This window comes from Lissotriton vulgaris, chromosome 4_1 (assembly GCF_964263255.1).
Source record: "Lissotriton vulgaris chromosome 4_1, aLisVul1.2, whole genome shotgun sequence".
Lineage (NCBI taxonomy): Eukaryota > Metazoa > Chordata > Amphibia > Caudata > Salamandridae > Lissotriton > Lissotriton vulgaris.
The window spans coordinates 1259831300-1259854373 of NC_141691.1; the positions used below are offsets into that span (position 1 = coordinate 1259831300).

A 23074-nucleotide genomic window follows, 5' to 3' on the forward strand; every position below is an offset into this window, starting at 1 on the left:
CCCATGGTCCCTTTGTAGAGAGAAGGATAAGTGAATCCTCTGCATCTAGTGCTCAGAAGATGCATACTGCTCAATGAAAGCATTGCGTGCATCCTCGCTGAAAATCTGGGCCAACCTTTTATCTACTTTGGACCTGGTTTACAGCTTGGCAGATCGGTTACTCTATCACAAATTTGATGGATACCTTATTCACCTTATTACAGTTGTCATAAGATATACTGCACCAAAGCACTAAGTCAGGTTGTTTGTTCTTAAACTTACCCAGCATTTTATTGTAATATTAGGCTGCACTGACACTCCAACACCCTCTGCACCGAAGTATACATATACTGAACCCTACAAAATGAAAACAAAAATGTTAAAAGGTCAGAAGTGCAATGTAGCATAAAAAAGCACAATACATAACGGTGTAATTAATTGAGGTGAAATTACGGATGCAGCTTGCCTGGCCTCTTGAAGAGGACCTGTAGGTTTTTGGCTGGCTGAGTTTCTTTTTTAAGTGTCATTTTCCATGTAGTGAACCTTGGAATAATATGATTTTTATATAGCACTTTAATCTAAAGCAATTTAGCTAGAACATTTCTATATACAAATATTATTATCCATCAGAAACTAGTATTCAGTTTACTAACCTCAGAAAGATGAGTGGGCATGAAGAACACCAGTCACACATAGATTGCAATAGTGAGGGCTCAACTCACTGAGTTGTCTTACCAGCTTATACTTGCAGCCCCCTGCCACTTAATGGATCTCAAAGGTGTAGATTTCTTTCACCCCAAAATGAAGATGGCCTGAATTCTCAGATATTGAGGGCCGATTCACAGAACTAACTTAAGACAAAATCCTAAACTTACTACCATTTTGGTATTCACAGAAGTTATGAGTCCTAACTTTAGGACTCCTAAATTCCTTCTGTGAATACCGAAAGTCTTGAAGTTAGGATTTTTCTCAGTTTAGGAGCAGTAAAGTTAGGACTCCTAACTTTACGACTCCTAAATGCCTTCTGTGAATACCGAAAGACTTAAAGTTAGGATTCTTCTCAGTTTAGGAGTCCTAAAATTAGGACTCCTAACTTCTGTGAATACCAAAATGAGTAAGTGCCTTCTGTGAATACCAAAATGAGTAAGTGCCTTCTATGAATACCAATATGGTAGTAAGTTTAAGATGTTGTCTTAAGTTAATTCTGTGAATCGGGCCCGCTGAGACTTACAGATATACCAGAGCCTCTGAAAGGACAGGACTTGTTGCCAGTTTGGCCGCGGTAGAGTCGATCAGAGGTAAGTATGACTTGCCTCGGAAAATTTAAGGGTTCGGATAAAGTTGATCATTCACCAGTATAGCCTTGAAAAAACTAGTAGTTCTTGAACAAACTCGTCAGTCAGCAAACGGTGAAAGACTGAAATGTGAGTCAATCCGCCCCAGTCGAGTTGGCCTTTTCAAACCAAGTAAAGAAAATGCTACTCTCTACCATGGGCTTCCTGGTCTTTCATAGCAGAGGCAGCCATGTATAATGACTGGTCTTTCAGAGTTGTCTGCTTTTACAAACCTGCAGTAGCTCCACATAATTCTTGCTATTTTATTGTTACTTTAAACTGAACGTTTCCTGATAATTTAGGGAAATTAGCACATAAATCTTCATGAGAGATTGTGAAGGCTCTAAGGTCTGACATGAGAAGTAGACTCATGAGAGGACAGGGCAGCCTACCAGTGCAATATTAGTCAGGGATTAGAATGTGGTAAACCTTAAGTGCAGGATTGACAACATCAGAGTAAAGGGAGAGGATGTGTGCTAACGACTTGAGCGGTCGACCCTGAAACTCGAGAACGGGGATCGAAGATCAACATGCTGTCATTCTGAGCAAATCACTTATTTCCCCATGCCTAACAAAATGAATGTGTCCATCTGTAACACAACTGGTGCTCATGTAAAGCGCTCTGATACTGAATATATCGAGTTTGCGCTATATAAAACTGAAAAAAAGGGTTTCTGTTAAAGTTAGATTTACATTTAGCAGTAGAGTGAGTTTTTCTTATTAGGGCCTGGTTACAGTTAGCATTAAGGTTCAGCAGCGTTTGCTTGTACTGACCTGTCAATAGCTGAGGCACTCAATAATAACTATTCTGATGCGCTATAAACAGTGCAAACGCTTACCAAATGCTTTCAGGGGTCCTGTGGGCAAGTGTGCATGTTCGGGATATGGCCCCTAAACTTTGAGTTTGAACCGGAACATTTACCTCAATCTCAGGCGAATTCTGAAACCTTGCACAAGCTTTTAAAGCCTGCTGGTATACTTAAAAAGTGTTTCGGAAATAAAGTTGGCTCATAAGGGGCCAGATGTCTAAAGATTCCTAATAAGAAATTGTAAATTGCAAAGGACTATTTGCAATTTGCGATTTCTTATTAGGAATCTAAAATGGATTTAGCAGAAATTGATACAATTTGGACACAAACTTCTACTGAGTGCAATGGTATTTTGTCAACCAACCTACGCATTAATAGATTGGTGCACAAAATAACGATTCATAGGGAGTAACAATTCGACCTACCCCATTAATATGCATGAGGTAGGTTACAATTTGAGACCCACTACTACTTGTTAGAGTCACAAGCACCGTGGCCTGCTGGATTTTGCAGAACACCATGTCTGTGATTGCTTTTAAATAAATCAATCTTTTTTTTCTACTTGAATGCAGCCCGTTTTCCTGAAAAGGAAAATGGGATGCATTTAAAAAAGAAAATGATTAATTTAACAAAGCATTTTATAGAAACAGACAGTGGTCCATGGATCACTGCCTGTTTCTAAAAAATGTTTTATCACCATTAACAAAGAAGAAGGGGTTCCTTGTAGACCCCTTCCTGTTTGTGAATGGTTGCTACCAATTTGGAGGTAAAATATTAACGTTTTGCAATCGGAATTCAGTTGCAAAACATTATTGCATAAGTTAAGGAATCACTATTTAAAGGTAGAGCCCTTTACACACCCCTTCTGAATACCAATTCTGTATTTAGTCTGAAACGCAAATTTTGATTTGGTAACGTGTTACTGAATTGTAATTCGGGTTTTGTACATTTAAAAAACACCATTTTGCGGCTGCGATCGCAAAGGATCAAATATCACCTTTAAAGCCATATAATCACTCTGTACATCAGGCCATTGTATTGTGAATTGACCCCAAATATCCTGTCTGATTTCTAAGGATGGTGGCACATGCCATGGGACACACAGCTTTTAAGACCCTCAATCTTTGCTGCTTTGTTACATGGCTTTAATGGTCTGACTGTTAGTTGAACATGTTTGTAGAAAGGTTTACAGCATGTGTCGTGTGTTTTTTATTAATAGAGTGTTTTTTACAGTGGGGCATTGTTAGAGCTGGGGGTCTCTAGTTGGCTGAAGCAGGTACCATAGTCCAAAATAGAGACCCTTGGAAAGGAAGGACACCTTCTCAGATAACCCCTGCTCACCCCCTCGGTAGCTTGGCACAAGCAGCCAGGCTTATCTCCAAGGCAAATGTGTAAAGTATTTGCAACCACGCTCTCAGTAACCCAATGATAACACCACAATTGGACTTCACACGAGTTTCGTAAAAAAACAATCATATGTTTATGCAAAAAGATATACGATGAGACCACACAATAAAAATCTAACATATGCATATTTGTATATTTCACCCTGCCGGTTATTAGGCCAGCAAGCTCTTGTAGGTTCTCGCAGTATTAATGAGCAATTCTCAATGATCCAATGCAGTCCTAATGCAATGCTATGCAGTTTGTAAAGCAAGAATCAGGCATTTGGTAATGTAAAAATAATATAGTTCGTAATGCAACAATCAGGCAGTTCGTAATGCCAAAATAATGCAATTCGTAATTCAACAATCAGGTAGTTCGTAATGCAAAATAATACAATTCGTAATGCAACAATCAGGCAATTCGTAATGCAAAAATAATGCAATTTGTAATGCAACAATCAGGCAGTTCATAATGCCAAAATAATTTACTCCGGCACTGATCGCAGGGCTCTGGACGGTCTCCATCCCACTCCTACTGACTCACAGTCAGCTACTGCCAAAATATGCCCCCAACACTGGTCTGATGGAAAACAAATTCCACACTCCGGCCTCGGTACTGCCACTCCTCGGCAAGTATGGGCCGCAATACGGACTTGAGCGGAGGCTCGCGCTGCAAAAGATGGGAAAGGCCGAGAGCGTTTCTCTTGTAGCCCACACGCTGCCCCAGGTGGCGACACACACGCTCGCTGAGCATTACCTGGGGGATACGATCTCACTCTCCTCTCCTCGCGGCTTGGGCCTCCAATGCGACTTCGTTGATCTTGGGCAGTGGAACTCGGACCCCCTACCGCGATAGTTCGAGGTCTCTCCTTGGCAAAGGCAGGCTCGGGATGACGGCAGTGAATTCTCACAGCTCCTTTGGGGATGCAGGTCCGGGCTGATGGCAATGACGATCACAGCACTTCTGGTCATGCTGTCGATCGACACAGAGAACCAGATGGCTCCGGGACACACAGTCATGAGGCAACTTCTCACGAAGGTCTCAGGCTGCAACAGTGCAGACGTACACAGCGTCGCTGAGACTCACTTGAGCTCCGGGTGCACATGATCCCAGGGCAATCCTCATGAAGTTCTCAGGCTGCACAAAGCACAAGGACACAGCATCGCTGAGACTCACACGTTCACCGGGCAATCCTCATGAAGGTCTCTGGCTGCGCGAAGCACACGCACACTGCGTCGCTGAGACTCACTTGAGCTCCGGGTGTACACAATCACAGGACAATCCTCACAAAGGTCTCAGGCTGCAGGAAGCACACGCACACAGCACCGCTGAGACTCACTTGGAAACTTTTGTGTTCCTGAGTTTCCACAACAGGGAGCCAGCTCTCTTCGGGCCCTTGGAGACAAGTTACTTCAGGATACAGAACACAGCAAAGTCCTTTCAAGCAGGAGGAAACAGCACACAGCAAAGTCCCTTAGCCTCTCCTTAGTTAAATCAGCAAACTGCAGGCCAGCCCCAGAACACACAGCAAGGATCAGTCCTTCTCTTCAGTCTCTTCAGCTGTTCTTCCGTGGCAGAGGTTCCTCTTGACCACAAAGTAGTTTCAATCATTTTCAGTCTTGATTATTCCATTCCAACGTTCTGGGGTTTGAGCTCTCATAGTTGTACCCCTCAATAACTTTGAAGTCTTTATTTTCAGAGGGGCACTGACCCCTGTCCAAACCAGGTCTGGGTGTCTCCCTGCCTGTGACACCTTCTTCCTTTGATAGTGGGGTCTGGATCCTCAATCACACAGCAGGAGATGGAGCCATTGTTTTATGGCAGCAGCCCAGACGTCTTCACCCCCAGGGGCTACTCCTCTCCCCTACACTCCAGATGCAGGTCAGCCTGTTGCTGTCTCACCTCCTCCCATGGGTCAAGACATTCTCCAGAGCCTATCACATTCAAATCCAGACAGTCAATCCACAACCAGGCAGAGAGACACAGAATTGTTAGAACAAAGAAACCAGCCGCTTCTAAAAGTGCAGTTTCTAAACATACACTGCAAAAACCACCTTCACAAAAAGATGTGTTATTAAATTGTGAGTTCAGGCACACTAAACTTCACCTCTCCATCTTAAGCCTATGGGAAGATAGGTTGAAAATATATTACACAGCCTTCCCCATTCTGCCCTATGGGCAAGATGGCCTTGCAACAGTGAAAAACTAAATGGAGGGTATTTCACTGTCAGGACATGGTACGCACCTCAGTATATATCCTACCTTTCACAGACACTACACCCTGCCAAGGGGGGTACCTTGGACCTACCATAGGGGTGTCTGATGTTGCATGGAAAGGGAAGGGTAAGGCCTGGCAAGTGGGTACACTTGTCAGGACAACATGGTAGTTAGCAAACTGTGTGCAGGCACTGCAGTGGCAGGACTGAGTTCTCTCTTTAGGGCTACCTATGTGGGTGGCACAATTAGTGCTGCACGCCCACTAGTAGCATTTGTATTACCAGCCCTGGCACAAATAGTGCACTTTACTAGGGACTTTACTAGTAAGACAAACATGTCAATTATGGACAACCAATTACCATTACACTTTACACAGGAAGCACTTGCACTTTGACACTGATTAGCAGTGGCAAAGTGCTCAAAGCATCTAAGCCAGTAAAATGCAATCCATCGAAGCATCAAAAATAGAGGAGGTAGAGGCAAAAAGTCAGGGTAATCACGCCAAGAAATGCCAGGTCTAACAGGTGTTAAACTCAAAAGGTGTTTTGAACATTAATTAGATTCTAGTGTTTTCTTAAATTGAAGCTTGCATACAAAGGTAGGTGTGTTTATGCAAATATGATGAGAATTGGTGGTTACCTAATCCCCTTTGTGGTGGCAATTACAGTGCAGTTTTTCCAGACATTTTTGTTAATCTGATCATTTACACAAACGCCTAGTTTTATTCAATGTCCTCCGGATTTTCCCGGCCCTGGAATCAGTAAAGTTTATCGAAAGCACCCTAAAATATCATAAATCTTACAGTAAAAAACAATTCAATGTGCTGCGTCAGGTAATGTTGTTACATTATTCTGAATATCAAAGCGTCATTTAATGGGGATGCACTTTGCACTTTCAGCCGTAGAAAAATGAACATTGTCTTACTTTGTAGGTGAGATGTTGTGATCCAACAGAGGGCGCTCCAACAGCAACATCCATTATTCCATCATCATTGAAATCCAATGCGGCCACTGCAGAACCAAACCGACCCGAGGGCTGAAGAAAAATCACGGATTAATGTGTCTTACTTTGTAATTTTATAGTAAATACATCGTAGGTCATAAGTAACCATTTTTTATTGTGATCTGCATTCGGGAGGGCTGCAGAAGTGCAAATAAATGATACAAGTTTTGCTCTGCTGCAACAGAGGAAGTGTAACTTCAAGTACCATAGTGTGACACCGGCACAGAACCAACGTGATACTAGTAAATAGGCTTTTCTAGACTTTGATCATCAGGAGAAGTCACTCGGGGGCCATACCAAGTAAATTGAGCTGATGTCTGTCTCTGAAGCTACTAATACTGGCTGGGGTCATTGATAACTCTGAGAACACCCATAGATACTAGATTTTGGAGGAACAAGATGTGGAAATCAGTGTTTTCATGCAGTATAGTAGCCAGGGTGTCATGGGCTCTAGTGCACTATACATAACATGCCCCTCCTCTCTGATGCAAATGTGAAAATTAAATATCTTAGCTGCTATCCTTAACCAAAACCCTTTACCTTCACCTCCTTCCTTCCTCCACCTGCAGCTCTGCTTTCTGTTTTTCGGCAAAGCAGGCAAGCAGTGCTGCGCTGACAAGCTTTTGGGGAGCCCCGTGACCTGGCCTGGAAGGCCTTTATAGCATCACAACAGTTGATTTGTTATCAACTGTTGAGATGTCATAGCAAGAAGTTATGACTTTCAGAAACAGAAATAAACAATAGAGGCATCTATGAGAGACATACATAACAACACCATTTTACAGACAAAGTGCTATACACGTTCAATTATTTACCAACAAATTTCCAAGTTAATTACTTCTCAGAGTCCTTGCTCACTAGACAAGTGCTCACTTAGAAGACAAGCAAAACAACCACCCACATTCTTAAAAAAAACAAAACTTTCCTAATAGGCCTGTGCTGAGTGTTCTTCCAAATCAGTCCCCCTTGTGCTTGATACAACTTCTTCGAACTGATTATACACTTCCTATCGCGGCCAAATAATACGATACAATGAAGGCCTTGACGAGTGGGTTGGAAGGGTTGGGAAGGACTATTGCGAGGGAGAAATGGACTCAAATTAATGTAGATCACCAGCAAGCATCAAGCTGTGACCACCTTGTCAGTCTTCAGCCTTACTTTTGAGGATGTATCAAGTAGTTGCGTTATTGTCGCTTAATAATATCTTATTTTAATATTATAAACTTCTGCCATTTAAAAGTACTGTAAATAACAAATGTTGCTATTGCCCAAATTATGGAACTCAATGTAATGACCTCAGATGGATATGTCACCAGTGGGTCTTGCCTGGATTCAAAATCTTGGCCTTCAGATCTCCTTACTAATTAGCAACAAGCTTTTAGTGCAATCAGAGCAAACATCACGAGGACAAAATGTTCTCTAACACGGGTGACTTAGCTGCAGTGGCGGCTGGTGACATTTGAAAGTGGTGTGGCGTAAAATGTTAATCATACGGCAGCGTAGCGAGCGAGCGTAGCGAGCGACCCCGAACCCCCTAAGGAGGGTTCGGGGGGAATTCCCCCCGAGAAAATGTTGGAAAAATCGTGGAAAAATTGTGCATTTTCAAGCAAATTTGAGAAAGCAGGAAGGTTAATAAAGCAATTGTGAAAGTGCAGGTATTACATTATTAAAGAGATGTCATATAACATAGGTAGCTGCTTATTCAGTATAACCACAGAGCTTCATAACAGGTAATAGTGCTGGAAAATTCAAATGCTTTAGACCAGGGGTCTCCAACCTTTTGTGTAGTGAGAGCTACTTCTGGTCAGTGAAAATCGTTGTGAGCTACTAAACCCTAAGCAACTTGCGCATTTTACAGAGAGGCCTCTCCCGCCCAGTTTCAATGACGTTAAGCCTATTTCTTCAGAGCCCATACTGTGGTTTGAACACAATAACACTGAAAGAAAAGACTGGGCATGTGTGCGGTTTAAGACCTTTCAATTAATAATAGCTTCAAAATCAGGACCGTAAGGTGTCAGAACACTTTACATGACACAGATTTACACAGAGACAATCAGTGAAATGTTACATAAGACAGGGGAAAAGAAGGTATAGGAGTGACAAGTCATCCATACTGGTAGGCAGGATAGTTTAAGAGTGCTTGGTCAGGAGAGACAGAAAAATAGTTTTTTTTTTAAACCTAACTCCTAACAACATGGTTGGGGGATTCTAATAGGAATTGATTTCTACCCAAATGAACCTATTTTATGGGAGAAATCATAATGGTCCACCAGCCCAGGCCAGCCAGCCTATACTTTGCAGTTTTCATGCAGCTCTTTGATAAGTTACTTGTCTACATTAGGATTTTAGCTCAAAGAGCTAGCTAGCAACAATATGCACCTTCTTTGCAGCAGGCATGTTGACTCTCTGTGCTACTTTACTGCGAGTAAAAACTTCCTTTGTATTGTAAGTTTACAAATTATACAAAGATCTCTCTCTCTCTGTTTCCAAGAAGTACATTCATCACCAAGTTTGGCATAGGTCACGCCACCATAGCTGCAGTACAGTACATGCAAGGTCTTTTAATTTGAATGTCAGCTGCCGCTGTGCTTTATCACTGGTAAGACAAATGTTAAAGCACGGTGGCAGCCGATGTTAAAATCAAAGGTCCTTGCATGCTCTGAACTGCTTTCACAGTCATGTAAAGACAAATATATAGCGCAGTGTAGTAATCAATGAAATCCTTTCAGTGATTACTTCACTGCGCTATATATTTGCCTTTGCATGACTGTGAAAGCAGTTCAGTGCAGGCAAGCACCTTGGATTTTTTGTTTTGGCTGCCACCGAGGATTTAAAGAGCGGTAGCAGCACAGTGCATGCAAGGACTTTGAATTTCAACGTTGGTGCCACTGTGCTTCATTACTGTGGGTTAAGGCAAATGTAAGCATGGTGGCAGCCGATGTTAAATCAAAGGTCCGTGCATGCTAACCAGGCCTGCTAACAGCTGTCACAGTCATAAAAAGGCAAATAAATAGCGCGGTGTAGTAATCAGTGAAAGCCTTTCACTGATTACTACACTGCGCTGTATGTTTGCATGAATTTTAAGGTGTTCAAAGCAGGCGAGCACTTAAGTTGGCTGCCACGGTGGTAGAGTGCCTGCAAGGACCTTTGATGTTAACTTTGGCTGCCACCGCACTTTATTCCTAATGCATATGTAAAGCACAGTGGCAGCCGATGTTTAAATCAAAGGTACTTGCATGCACTTTCACAGAATAATCCGCTTTCACTGACTACTACGCGAAGGCGCAAGTGTGGTAAAGTCAGTGAAAGCAGATTAGTGCAGACAAGACTCTTAGACTTTTAACATCGACTCCCACCGCAATATCGGCCCAGTGCCTGAAAGGACTTTTAATTTTAACGATATCTGCCACTGCGCTTTATTACCTAAGGAGGCACATCTAATTCTAAAGTGCAGTGGCAGACAACGCTAAAATCATAAACCTTGCAAGCACTGAGTGCTTTTTAGCCGGCGACTCGGCTCATTCAGGGTCAGTGTCTCCTCTTACCTCAGAGCTGCTCCGGGAGGCCCAAGAGAGTGGAAGATGGTCCGAACTCGGAACCAGCCTGGAAAAGGCAGGTGGCGCGTGACTACTAGGCGGAAAGACGTCACGTTCTTCAGCCCGCCCCACAACAGCTAAGCTTGCTAAAGCCAATCAGAGCAGCTGGTTTGTGTGAGGGCGGGCACGGGCGGAAGAGTTGTGAAAAAGGGCTGATAGTTCTTAAAGAAAATGACGGGATACAAAATAAAATTGTAAATGACGTCGCAATAATTAAATAGCAGCGCGAGCTACTATCAGAGGGTCGGCAAGCTACCGGTAGCTCGCGATCGACCTGTTGGAGACCCCTGCTTTAGACGGTGGACCAAAACATTGTTTATAGGATGTGGCCTTGCCCTCAAAATGGACCACACAATTACTACTGACATATAAACATAACTATAACAATTAACACTGCAGGCAAATTTAAATATTGCAAATCCAAATGCGTTTCCACAATACAGTTGATGCGCATTCAAATTCCACTGACCAAAAGTAACTGTTTACTAGACCTTAAGAAGTCTTGGTCATAACAAATTTTAATAATCAGAATTTTGTAGTGTAGAAAACAGTTGCTTTCTGCGCACCTTAAATGACATAGAAAGCATTGTAAATGATAAAAGCTGAAAAATGTGCTGCTGCTGGCTAGTACTGTTTTTCTGATTTGAAAGTGCGTCATGGCTCGAAGTACCCATCCCTGGGCAGTGCAGTGGGGCACCTCGAGGCGATTTCAGCCTGTTATCACTCCGCATGAGATAGCCTCCCTACCTATCCTCCCCAATCCCCTCCACCGAGATAGAGGACAGATATGGCAAAGCCTTCTGAGACACTAACAGGCCACATAAATACTCTATGATGCTAATAAATGAAGTGCCCCCTTTATTAGAACATTCACGAGATGTTTATCATGGCAGACTTCTCACAAGAAACGAACGTAATAGCAATACATTCTCAGCCTTAAGTCCACAACTGAGAAAATCGGACATTTAATTCGCTTGTGCCAGCAACAAGAACGCATGTCACCCATACAGCAAAATGAATGAGAATTCAATCCACTGAACCCAATAAAGGAATGGGTCAGACTAGACTTTTGGACTGCCAAGGAATGACCACAGAACAGCGGGAATCCTAAGCATAATGTTAGAGAGGAATCTAAAACCCTGCTTTACTGTACATACTAATGTACCGGCCTCCAGTGAATACTCTCATCATAGGAAATATACCAAAGATTAGACACTATTGCATAAATAATGCACACTTAACATACCAGGAGTAATTGAATCAACACAATAAATGGAGGGCAGCCACTGGTAACAGTTAGTGATCTAAAATTGGTGGGTTGGTTGTATATGGCACTCCACTCACGACTCACCTACTCATAGAGCTTAAAATAATTGTTACAGAAGTTAGGATGCCCTTTTTTGCCGTTTTACACAGAGCGAACTCGACCAGCAGGTATCAGACTCAGAGAGCTTTACATGAGCACCAGTTGCATTACAGACGGACAGGTTCATATTTTTTTTTTAGGTAGAGGGAGATTAAGTGATTTGCCCAGAATCACAAAAATTATTTGAGCCTGTTGACAGACTCGAAGATGGTTCGCCAGCTGCCAAGTCGGCCGTTCTATCCCTTAAACCACATGATTGCAAGGCAGTAGTGGCAGCACACTGGGGCAAAGGGTGACGACACGTCACATGGCTAGAAGTCAGCAGTGGTTGAGATTAGAACATACATCGAGCACAGACCTCCCTGGGCCGAGAAGTGCTGAGGAAGTGGTTAGTGAATCACTAAGTGAAAGCACCCAAGGATGCCAGTGTTTCGCACGTACAATGAGACCTGGTTGTGCAAACAGCTTAACTGGCAGTGTTTGCACCTTGATTAATGGAAGTGTCTGCGTTCCTAAATGGGAAACCAATGAAAAAGAAGCATTGGCAAAATCATTAGATGTGGCTTTCACTGCAGCTTCCACCCATCAAGACATTCATCCGCCCATCCATGTACATAATCACTAATGATCCATACACTCAGTCACTCTCATGCATCTATTCATCCTCCGGACTCATTCTTGCATTCACTCACTCACCCATCCACAATAAATGCAGAAATTCACAATTCATTCAAGAGTGCCTTGATGCTGTGCTGCTACTTTGTGAGGACTGGTTAGAGTGCTGTTGAGAGTGTCGCGTGGTAATCTGTGAGGGGCGTGAGAGGGCTCCCAGAAGTTTGAGAGGGCAGCCGGTAGTGTGTGACTGACTGCCAGTCTCTGGGGATTGTGACTGTTTTTCCATTATTGTGCTACAGCAAGTCTGGGAGTGCGAGAACACTACTCTGAACAGCGGTAGAGTGTGGTTGGTAATCTGAGACTTGTCATTCAAGGACAGCGTTGCTATCAGAAACTAGCGTGTGTTTTGATGTAAATTTGCATGTAGAAATATGCAGACAACGCTAGTAGATTAGGAGAGGGTTTATTGTAAATTGAGTGGATGCATAAATGACCCCACCAGGAGAAGAAGTAGTTAGATGCTCAGCCCCGGTCTGTCAGACTCACCCGCCCTCCAGGGAACCCACATTATTGGGTAACTTGACTAGCAGGCTACCACCTAGCCTAGGGCTACTCCTTGCACCCTAACCTCCTGTGCTTCTCAGCATGTGCCTACCCCACTCTCTGCTATGATGACCAACCAACACCCACCCACCAGGAGATGGTCAGAGAGCGGGAACCCCTGGAAAGCCTGACAGCAGTTCCTACACAACATCGCAGGAGCGGCAGCTCCCCTTGTGATGTTTTAGGATCCTCCTGTGGCAGCTGTGATTCCCGCTGCACCTTTCACAACACTCCCAAACCTTGGCAGCCATTTTGTGGATCACCAGTAAAAATGCCACACCCTCCCAGCCACAGCACGAACCAATGAAGACAGATATGCTTAGGCCTTGGGATGATCTATTTCTTCCTGAAGGGGATTCCTGCACAGCAGAGTCTGCAGGGCGGCCTGTGTTTTGCCTCTGTTTCCATGTGATGGTGGGTGCAAATTAGTGTATATCCTATTCCTTGGTGAGTCGTGAGGGTCTGGGACAAATGACGGCACCCTATTGAGAGTGCACTGCATCAGCTTAGTAGGATGCTCTTATCTGAGACACTCTGAACAAGTGTACAAGCACAGTGGAGGGGGTACCTGTACACAGCATCATTGCCACTTATTGCTGAGTGGCCCGAGTCCAGTGTGCTACTTATATATAACTTTATTAACTAAGTCTGAGAACACAGGGCTTTACTTGTAAATTTAAACATTTTCCTGGCCAAACGACTATTATGCTGCAGGTGACAGTCACTATGCTCAAGTAAACAAGCACCTGATCATAAAAAGACATCAATACATCAGAGATGCATCATGATCTGTTTAGGGTCCTACAAACGAACTCATAAGAATGATAAAAGGCCATCTTTGAAGAATTCCTACAAACTAAAGCCTCCAAGATCGACATTCATTATAATAGACTTGACTAAACACATCCGGTATGGCTTCGGGTGAAAAAAACAACCACCACAAGCAAACATCACTCCTCGACCTTGAGATCCCTAGACAGCCTGAATTACATTCTTGCGATTTATTGACTGCAATGACCCAGAACCTCTAAGCAGCATTTGTTTTGGTCCCGATCTTCTATGATACATGGGGCTGATATAGTTCCCTTTTGCATTAGATTTGATTTATTTTCTCATATGTAAGCTAGCAGCTTTCTATCACTACAAACATCACTGCTGTATTTACAAAGGCATATATACGCACCTTTTATTAATACAAATAAGTTAGTAATCTTGTTTTTAAATGTTTGAGTCTCCTACATGCTATGGATGGCAATGGCAAATATACTTCCGATTGCTGAATATATCAGCACAAGACAGGCATCGGCAGGTTTATGCTTTACAGTGCTGGAAGTTGAAATGCCAACGATACTAGTACGTGGCAAAAGATGGAGTGCTGAAACGTTTCGCCCCTCGACCCCAGTTAAGAGATCTGAGTTTAATCGTTCTTTTACTCACCACAGCACCAGGGGCTTGAATCCAATGTGGCACAGTGAGCAACTAGACAGCTGCATCGTAGCCACCTCCATAATTAGAAAGTACAGCAGCATTGGGCACCTCAGGGTATTATCAGAGGTTAATATACAGTACACAGACGGAGCAGGCTAGCAGCTACCTCCATGATTGAGGCCTGTTCAGTTGCAGCCATCGGATATTCATTAGCCGGGGTCAGACCGTCAGGAGCTTGTGAGAGTTTTATCACTAGATAGAAGGGGGTGCATTTGGAATTGGAACGTGTACTTCAAAGACAGGCTTGTCGACACTAACCAGAACGACGGCGACCATTTCCCTCTCAGTCCTGCCACCGAGGGAGAGCACCGGTCCGGAACTACAGAAAAGAGTTAGGGCCAGGGGTCAGAGAAAAGATGCCGCTGCAGCCTGCAAGTACTGTCAGCAGTGGCGGTGCGTCCATGGGGGGCGTTGGGGCGTTGCCCCACTAGCCATGGACGACAGTCACTGTGACATGCATTATAACAAGTACATTTTTAAATACTTTTTTTAAATAAATCACAGCGCACTGACTCGGCGCTCCCGGCCCGGGACAAGCCCGAGAGCATCGGGCATTGCTTAGGAAGTGGGCCGTAGGGGGCGGGGCTGCAGCAGAGTGATTGACAGCACACAGCACAGGCGGCAGCCGGAGCACTGAGTATAGCCGTAGCGAAAGCACTAGCAGCTGCAGCGGGGTGACACTGGCTGCGCATGTGACAGCCAGGAGTCATCAGATTTTAGACTTGCCTGCGCATGCGTACATGTGTAAGACCTTCCCCCCCACATCCCCCCCCATTGCACTGAGACACAGGCAGGGACCCGAGCCCCGGTCTCATTATGGGCAGATTTTATCCTGCACGAGGCCAATCCTGGCGCAGTGGCGCTGTTAAGGCTGCGCCAGGATTGGGTGACTGACACACTGGTACAGCAGGGATGGTGCCGCGCGTGGGTGTTGGCTGCTCAGCTCAGTATGGCCAATCACATATGGCTATATCAAGCCATGTCGAGGTGATTGGCCAGTTCTGTAAGCTGCAGTCACGTCACCGCGCGTGGCGAACCCTGCCACTGCAACAACAAAAAAAAGTGATAGTGAAAGTAGTTGAGTCAGTCAGAAAGCGCGTGACTTAAGTGACTCGTCGTGACTTGTTGTGCCTGGCCAGTGTGCCTACAGACGGACGGAATTATATTGCACTGGCCTGCCTGGGTATGCTAATTTTATGCTTCTCTTTTAGATTCTTTATTTAGTGGGAAAATATCGTTGATAAATAGGCAGTTGGCTGCCCAGCAATACTGGTTGTTCTTTTGACCCTGACCCCTTGCCCCGGCCTCAGCACGCCTTGCTTCGCTTGCGGTGGGAGATCTGACAGTACTTGCAGGCTGCAGCGGCATCTTTTCTCTGACCCCTGGCCCTAACTCTTTTCTGTAGTTCCGGACCGGTGCTCTCCCTCGGTGGCAGGACTGAGAGGGAAATGGTCGCCGTCGTTCTGGTTAGTGTCGACAAGCCTGTCTTTGAAGTACACGTTCCAATTCCAAATGCACCCCCTTCTATCTAGTGATAAAACTCTCACAAGCTCCTGACGGTCTGACCCCGGCTAATGAATATCCGATGGCTGCAACTGAACAGGCCTCAATCATGGAGGTAGCTGCTAGCCTGCTCCGTCTGTGTACTGTATATTAACCTCTGATAATACCCTGAGGTGCCCAATGCTGCTGTACTTTCTAATTATGGAGGTGGCTACGATGCAGCTGTCTAGTTGCTCACTGTGCCACATTGGATTCAAGCCCCTGGTGCTGTGGTGAGTAAAAGAACGATTAAACTCAGATCTCTTAACTGGGGTCGAGGGGCGAAACGTTTCAGCACTCCATCTTTTGCCACGTACTAGTATCGTTGGCATTTCAACTTCCAGCACTGTAAAGCATAAACCTGCCGATGCCTGTCTTGTGCTGATATATTCAGCAATCGGAAGTATATTTGCCATTGCCATCCATAGCATGTAGGAGACTCAAACATTTAAAAACAAGATTACTAACTTATTTGTATTAATAAAAGGTGCGTATATATGCCTTTGTAAATACAGCAGTGATGTTTGTAGTGATAGAAAGCTGCTAGCTTACATATGAGAAAATAAATCAAATCTAATGCAAAAGGGAACTATATCAGCCCCATGTATCATGGAAGATCGGGACCAAAACAAATGCTGCTTAGAGGTTCTGGGTCATTGCAGTCAATAAATCGCATGAATGTAATTCAGGCTGTCTAGGGATCTCAAGGTCGAGGAGTGATGTTTGCTTGTGGTGGTTGTTTTTTTCACCCGAAGCCATACCGGATGTGTTTAGTCAAGTCTATTATAATGAATGTCGATCTTGGAGGCTTTAGTTTGTAGGAATTCTTCAAAGATGGCCTTTTATCATTCTTATGAGTTCGTTTGTAGGACCCTAAACAGATCATGATGCATCTCTGATGTATTGATGTCTTTTTATGATCAGGTGCTTGTTTACTTGAGCATAGTGACTGTCACCTGCAGCATAATAGTCGTTTGGCCAGGAAAATGTTTAAATTTACAAGTAAAGCCCTGTGTTCTCAGACTTAGTTAATAAAGTTATATATAAGTAGCACACTGGACTCGAGCCACTCAGCAATAAGTGGCAATGATGCTGTGTACAGGTACCCCCTCCACTGTGCTTGTACACTTGTTCAGAGTGTCTCAGATAAGAGCATCCTACTAAGCTGATGCAGTGCACTCTCAATAGGGTGCCGTCATTTGTCCCAGACCCTCACGACTCACCAAGGAATAGGATATACACTAATTTGCACCCACCATCACATGGAAACAGAGGCAAAACACAGGCCGCCCAGCAGACTCTGCTGTGCAGGAATCCCCTTCAGGAAGAAATAGATCATCCCAAGGCCTAAGCATATCTTACAGACATAGGAGTCTCAGTGGACCCTGCATTCTGCTGAGGGAAGAATTTTGCATTTTGCTACTGCACAGAAACACTCATCTCCTGGTGGTTTTGTTGGGGGGGGGGGGGGCACTGTCGTGCTGCTCCTCACTACCGGTCTCTGGGTCTTCATTGGTTCGTGCTGTGGCTGGGAGGGTGTGGCATTTTTACTGGTGATCCACAAAATGGCTGCCAAGGTTTGGGAGTGTTGTGAAAGGTGCAGCGGGAATCACAGCTGCCACAGGAGGATCCTAAAACATCACAAGGGGAGCTGCCACTCCTGCGATGTTGTGTAGGAACTGCTGTCAGGCTTTCCAGGGGTTCCCGCTCTCTGACCATCTCCTGGTGGGTGGGTGTTGGTTGGTCATCATAGCAGAGAGTGGGGTAGGCACATGCTGAGAAGCACAGGAGGTTAGGGTGCAAGGAGTAGCCCTAGGCTAGGTGGTATCCTGCTAGTCAAGTTACCCAATAATGTGGGTTCCCTGGAGGGCGGGTGAGTCTGACAGACCGGGGCTGAGCATCTAACTACTTCTTCTCCTGGTGGGGTCATTTATGCATCCACTCAATTTACAATAAACCCTCTCCTAATCTACTAGCGTTGTCTGCATATTTCTACATGCAAATTTACATCAAAACACACGCTAGTTTCTGATAGCAACGCTGTCCTTGAATGACAAGTCTCAGATTACCAACCACACTCTACCGCTGTTCAGAGTAGTGTTCTCGCACTCCCAGACTTGCTGTAGCACAATAATGGAAAAACAGTCACAATCCCCAGAGACTGGCAGTCAGTCACACACTACCGGCTGCCCTCTCAAACTTCTGGGAGCCCTCTCACGCCCCTCACAGATTACCACGCGACACTCTCAACAGCACTCTAACCAGTCCTCACAAAGTAGCAGCACAGCATCAAGGCACTCTTGAATGAATTGTGAATTTCTGCATTTATTGTGGATGGGTGAGTGAGTGAATGCAAGAATGAGTCCGGAGGATGAATAGATGCATGAGAGTGACTGAGTGTATGGATCATTAGTGATTAAGTACATGGATGGGCGGATGAATGTCTTGATGGGTGGAAGCTGCAGTGAAAGCCACATCTAATGATTTTGCCAATGCTTCTTTTTCATTGGTTTCCCATCTAGGAACGCAGACACTTCCATTAATCAAGGTGCAAACACTGCCAGTTAAGCTGTTTGCACAACCAGGTCTCATTGTACGTGCGAAACACTGGCATCCTTGGGTGCTTTCACTTAGTGATTCACTAACCACTTCCTCAGCACTTCTCGGCCCAGGGAGGTCTGTGCTCGATGTATGTTCTAATCTCAACCACTGCTGACTTCTAGCCATGTGACGTGTCGTCACCCTTTGCCCCAGTGTGCTGCCACTACTGCCTTGCAATCATGTGGTTTAAGGGCTAGAGCGGCCGACTTGGCAGCTGGCGAACCATCTTCGAGTCTGTCAACAGGCTCAAATAATTTTTGTGATTCTGGGCAAATCACTTAATCTCCCTCTACCTAAAAAAAAAATATGAACCTGTCCGTCTGTAATGCAACTGGTGCTCATGTAAAGCTCTCTGAGTCTGATACCTGCTGGTCGAGTTCGCTCTGTGTAAAACGGCAAAAAAGGGCATCCTAACTTCTGTAACAATTATTTTAAGCTCTATGAGTAGGTGAGTCGTGAGTGGAGTGCCATATACAACCAACCCACCAATTTTAGATCACTAACTGTTACCAGTGGCTGCCCTCCATTTATTGTGTTGATTCAATTACTCCTGGTATGTTAAGTGTGCATTATTTATGCAATAGTGTCTAATCTTTGGTATATTTCCTATGATGAGAGTATTCACTGGAGGCCGGTACATTAGTATGTACAGTAAAGCAGGGTTTTAGATTCCTCTCTAACATTATGCTTAGGATTCTCGCTGTTCTGTGGTCATTCCTTGGCAGTCCAAAAGTCTAGTCTGACCCATTCCTTTATTGGGTTCAGTGGATTGAATTCTCATTCATTTTGCTGTATGGGTGACATGCGTTCTTGTTGCTGGCACAAGCAAATTAAATGTCCGATTTTCTCAGTTGTGGACTTAAGGCTGAGAATGTATTGCTATTACGTTCGTTTCTTGTGAGAAGTCTGCCATGATAAACATCTCGTGAATGTTCTAATAAAGGGGGCACTTCATTTATTAGCATCATAGAGTATTTATGTGGCCTGTTAGTGTCTCAGAAGGCTTTGCCATATCTGTCCTCTATCTCGGTGGAGGGGATTGGGGAGGATAGGTAGGGAGGCTATCTCATGCGGAGTGATAACAGGCTGAAATCGCCTCGAGGTGCCCCACTGCACTGCCCAGGGATGGGTACTTCGAGCCATGACGCACTTTCAAATCAGAAAAACAGTACTAGCCAGCAGCAGCACATTTTTCAGCTTTTATCATTTACAATGCTTTCTATGTCATTTAAGGTGCGCAGAAAGCAACTGTTTTCTACACTACAAAATTCTGATTATTAAAATTTGTTATGACCAAGACTTCTTAAGGTCTAGTAAACAGTTACTTTTGGTCAGTGGAATTTGAATGCGCATCAACTGTATTGTGGAAACGCATTTGGATTTGCAATATTTAAATTTGCCTGCAGTGTTAATTGTTATAGTTATGTTTATATGTCAGTAGTAATTGTGTGGTCCATTTTGAGGGCAAGGCCACATCCTATAAACAATGTTTTGGTCCACCGTCTAAAGCAGGGGTCTCCAACAGGTCGATCGCGAGCTACCGGTAGCTTGCCGACCCTCTGATAGTAGCTCGCGCTGCTATTTAATTATTGCGACGTCATTTACAATTTTATTTTGTATCCCGTCATTTTCTTTAAGAACTATCAGCCCTTTTTCACAACTCTTCCGCCCGTGCCCGCCCTCACACAAACCAGCTGCTCTGATTGGCTTTAGCAAGCTTAGCTGTTGTGGGGCGGGCTGAAGAACGTGACGTCTTTCCGCCTAGTAGTCACGCGCCACCTGCCTTTTCCAGGCTGGTTCCGAGTTCGGACCATCTTCCACTCTCTTGGGCCTCCCGGAGCAGCTCTGAGGTAAGAGGAGACACTGACCCTGAATGAGCCGAGTCGCCGGCTAAAAAGCACTCAGTGCTTGCAAGGTTTATGATTTTAGCGTTGTCTGCCACTGCACTTTAGAATTAGATGTGCCTCCCTAGGTAATAAAGCGCAGTGGCAGATATCGTTAAAATTAAAAGTCCTTTCAGGCACTGGGCCGATATTGCGGTGGGAGTCGATGTTAAAAGTCTAAGAGTCTTGTCTGCACTAATCTGCTTTCACTGACTTTACCACACTTGCGCCTTCGCGTAGTAGTCAGTGAAAGCGGATTATTCTGTGAAAGTGCATGCAAGTACCTTTGATTTAAACATCGGCTGCCACTGTGCTTTACATATGCATTAGGAATAAAGTGCGGTGGCAGCCAAAGTTAACATCAAAGGTCCTTGCAGGCACTCTACCACTGTGGCAGCCAACTTAAGTGCTCGCCTGCTTTGAACACCTTAAAATTCATGCAAACATACAGCGCAGTGTAGTAATCAGTGAAAGGCTTTCACTGATTACTACACCGCGCTATTTATTTGCCTTTTTATGACTGTGACAGCTGTTAGCAGGCCTGGTTAGCATGCACGGACCTTTGATTTAACATCGGCTGCCACCATGCTTACATTTGCCTTAACCCACAGTAATGAAGCACAGTGGCACCAACGTTGAAATTCAAAGTCCTTGCATGCACTGTGCTGCTACCGCTCTTTAAATCCTCGGTGGCAGCCAAAACAAAAAATCCAAGGTGCTTGCCTGCACTGAACTGCTTTCACAGTCATGCAAAGGCAAATATATAGCGCAGTGAAGTAATCACTGAAAGGATTTCATTGATTACTACACTGCGCTATATATTTGTCTTTACATGACTGTGAAAGCAGTTCAGAGCATGCAAGGACCTTTGATTTTAACATCGGCTGCCACCGTGCTTTAACATTTGTCTTACCAGTGATAAAGCACAGCGGCAGCTGACATTCAAATTAAAAGACCTTGCATGTACTGTACTGCAGCTATGGTGGCGTGACCTATGCCAAACTTGGTGATGAATGTACTTCTTGGAAACAGAGAGAGAGAGATCTTTGTATAATTTGTAAACTTACAATACAAAGGAAGTTTTTACTCGCAGTAAAGTAGCACAGAGAGTCAACATGCCTGCTGCAAAGAAGGTGCATATTGTTGCTAGCTAGCTCTTTGAGCTAAAATCCTAATGTAGACAAGTAACTTATCAAAGAGCTGCATGAAAACTGCAAAGTATAGGCTGGCTGGCCTGGGCTGGTGGACCATTATGATTTCTCCCATAAAATAGGTTCATTTGGGTAGAAATCAATTCCTATTAGAATCCCCCAACCATGTTGTTAGGAGTTAGGTTTAAAAAAAAAAACTATTTTTCTGTCTCTCCTGACCAAGCACTCTTAAACTATCCTGCCTACCAGTATGGATGACTTGTCACTCCTATACCTTCTTTTCCCCTGTCTTATGTAACATTTCACTGATTGTCTCTGTGTAACTCTGTGTCATGTAAAGTGTTCTGACACCTTACGGTCCTGATTTTGAAGCTATTATTAATTGAAAGGTCTTAAACCGCACACATGCCCAGTCTTTTCTTTCAGTGTTATTGTGTTCAAACCACAGTATGGGCTCTGAAGAAATAGGCTTAACGTCATTGAAACTGGGCGGGAGAGGCCTCTCTGTAAAATGCGCAAGTTGCTTAGGGTTTAGTAGCTCACAACGATTTTCACTGACCAGAAGTAGCTCTCACTACACAAAAGGTTGGAGACCCCTGGTCTAAAGCATTTGAATTTTCCAGCACTATTACCTGTTATGAAGCTCTGTGGTTATACTGAATAAGCAGCTACCTATGTTATATGACATCTCTTTAATAATGTAATACCTGCACTTTCACAATTGCTTTATTAACCTTCCTGCTTTCTCAAATTTGCTTGAAAATGCACAATTTTTCCACGATTTTTTCAAAATTTTCTTATGGGGATATGGAGAGAAAGAAGAATTTCCCCCCGAACCCTCCTTAGGGGGTTCGGGCTCGCTCGCTACGCTCGCTCGCTACGCTGCCGTATGATTAACATTTTACGCCACACCACTTTCAAATGTCACCAGCCGCCACTGACTGTCAGATCTCCCACCGCAAGCGAAGCAAGGCATGCTGAGGCCGGGGCAAGGGGTCAGGGTCAAAAGAACAACCAGTATTGCTGGGCAGCCAACTGCCTATTTATCAACGATATTTTCCCACTAAATAAAGAATCTAAAAGAGAAGCATAAAATTAGCATACCCAGGCAGGCCAGTGCAATATAATTCCGTCCGTCTGTAGGCACACTGGCCAGGCACAACAAGTCACGACGAGTCACTGGAGTCACGCGCTTTCTGACTGACTCAACTACTTTCACTATCACTTTTTTTTGTTGTTGCAGTGGCAGGGTTCGCCACGCGCGGTGACGTGACTGCAGCTTACAGAACTGGCCAATCACCTCGACATGGCTTGATATAGCCATATGTGATTGGCCATACTGAGCTGAGCAGCCAACACCCACGCGCGGCACCATCCCTGCTGTACCAGTGTGTCAGTCACCCAATCCTGGCGCAGCCTTAACAGCGCCACTGCGCCAGGATTGGCCTCGTGCAGGATAAAATCTGCCCATAATGAGACCGGGGCTCGGGTCCCTGCCTGTG

The 23074-nt window shown here is 44.4% G+C and overlaps 1 protein-coding gene across 2 annotated transcripts in view; it reads right to left on the minus strand.

Moving 5' to 3' along the window:
- GPLD1 (glycosylphosphatidylinositol specific phospholipase D1) overlaps positions 1-23074 on the minus strand; it is a 655729-nt gene that overhangs the window by 244728 nt on the left and 387927 nt on the right. For both annotated transcript variants that reach the window (XM_086965460.1, XM_086965459.1), the window contains exons 15-16: positions 6650-6760; positions 262-336 (exon numbers count right to left, since the gene is read on the minus strand). In XM_086965460.1, the coding sequence (XP_086821586.1) occupies positions 262-336; positions 6650-6760 (186 nt within the window). The remainder of the gene's footprint in view (positions 1-261; positions 337-6649; positions 6761-23074) is intronic.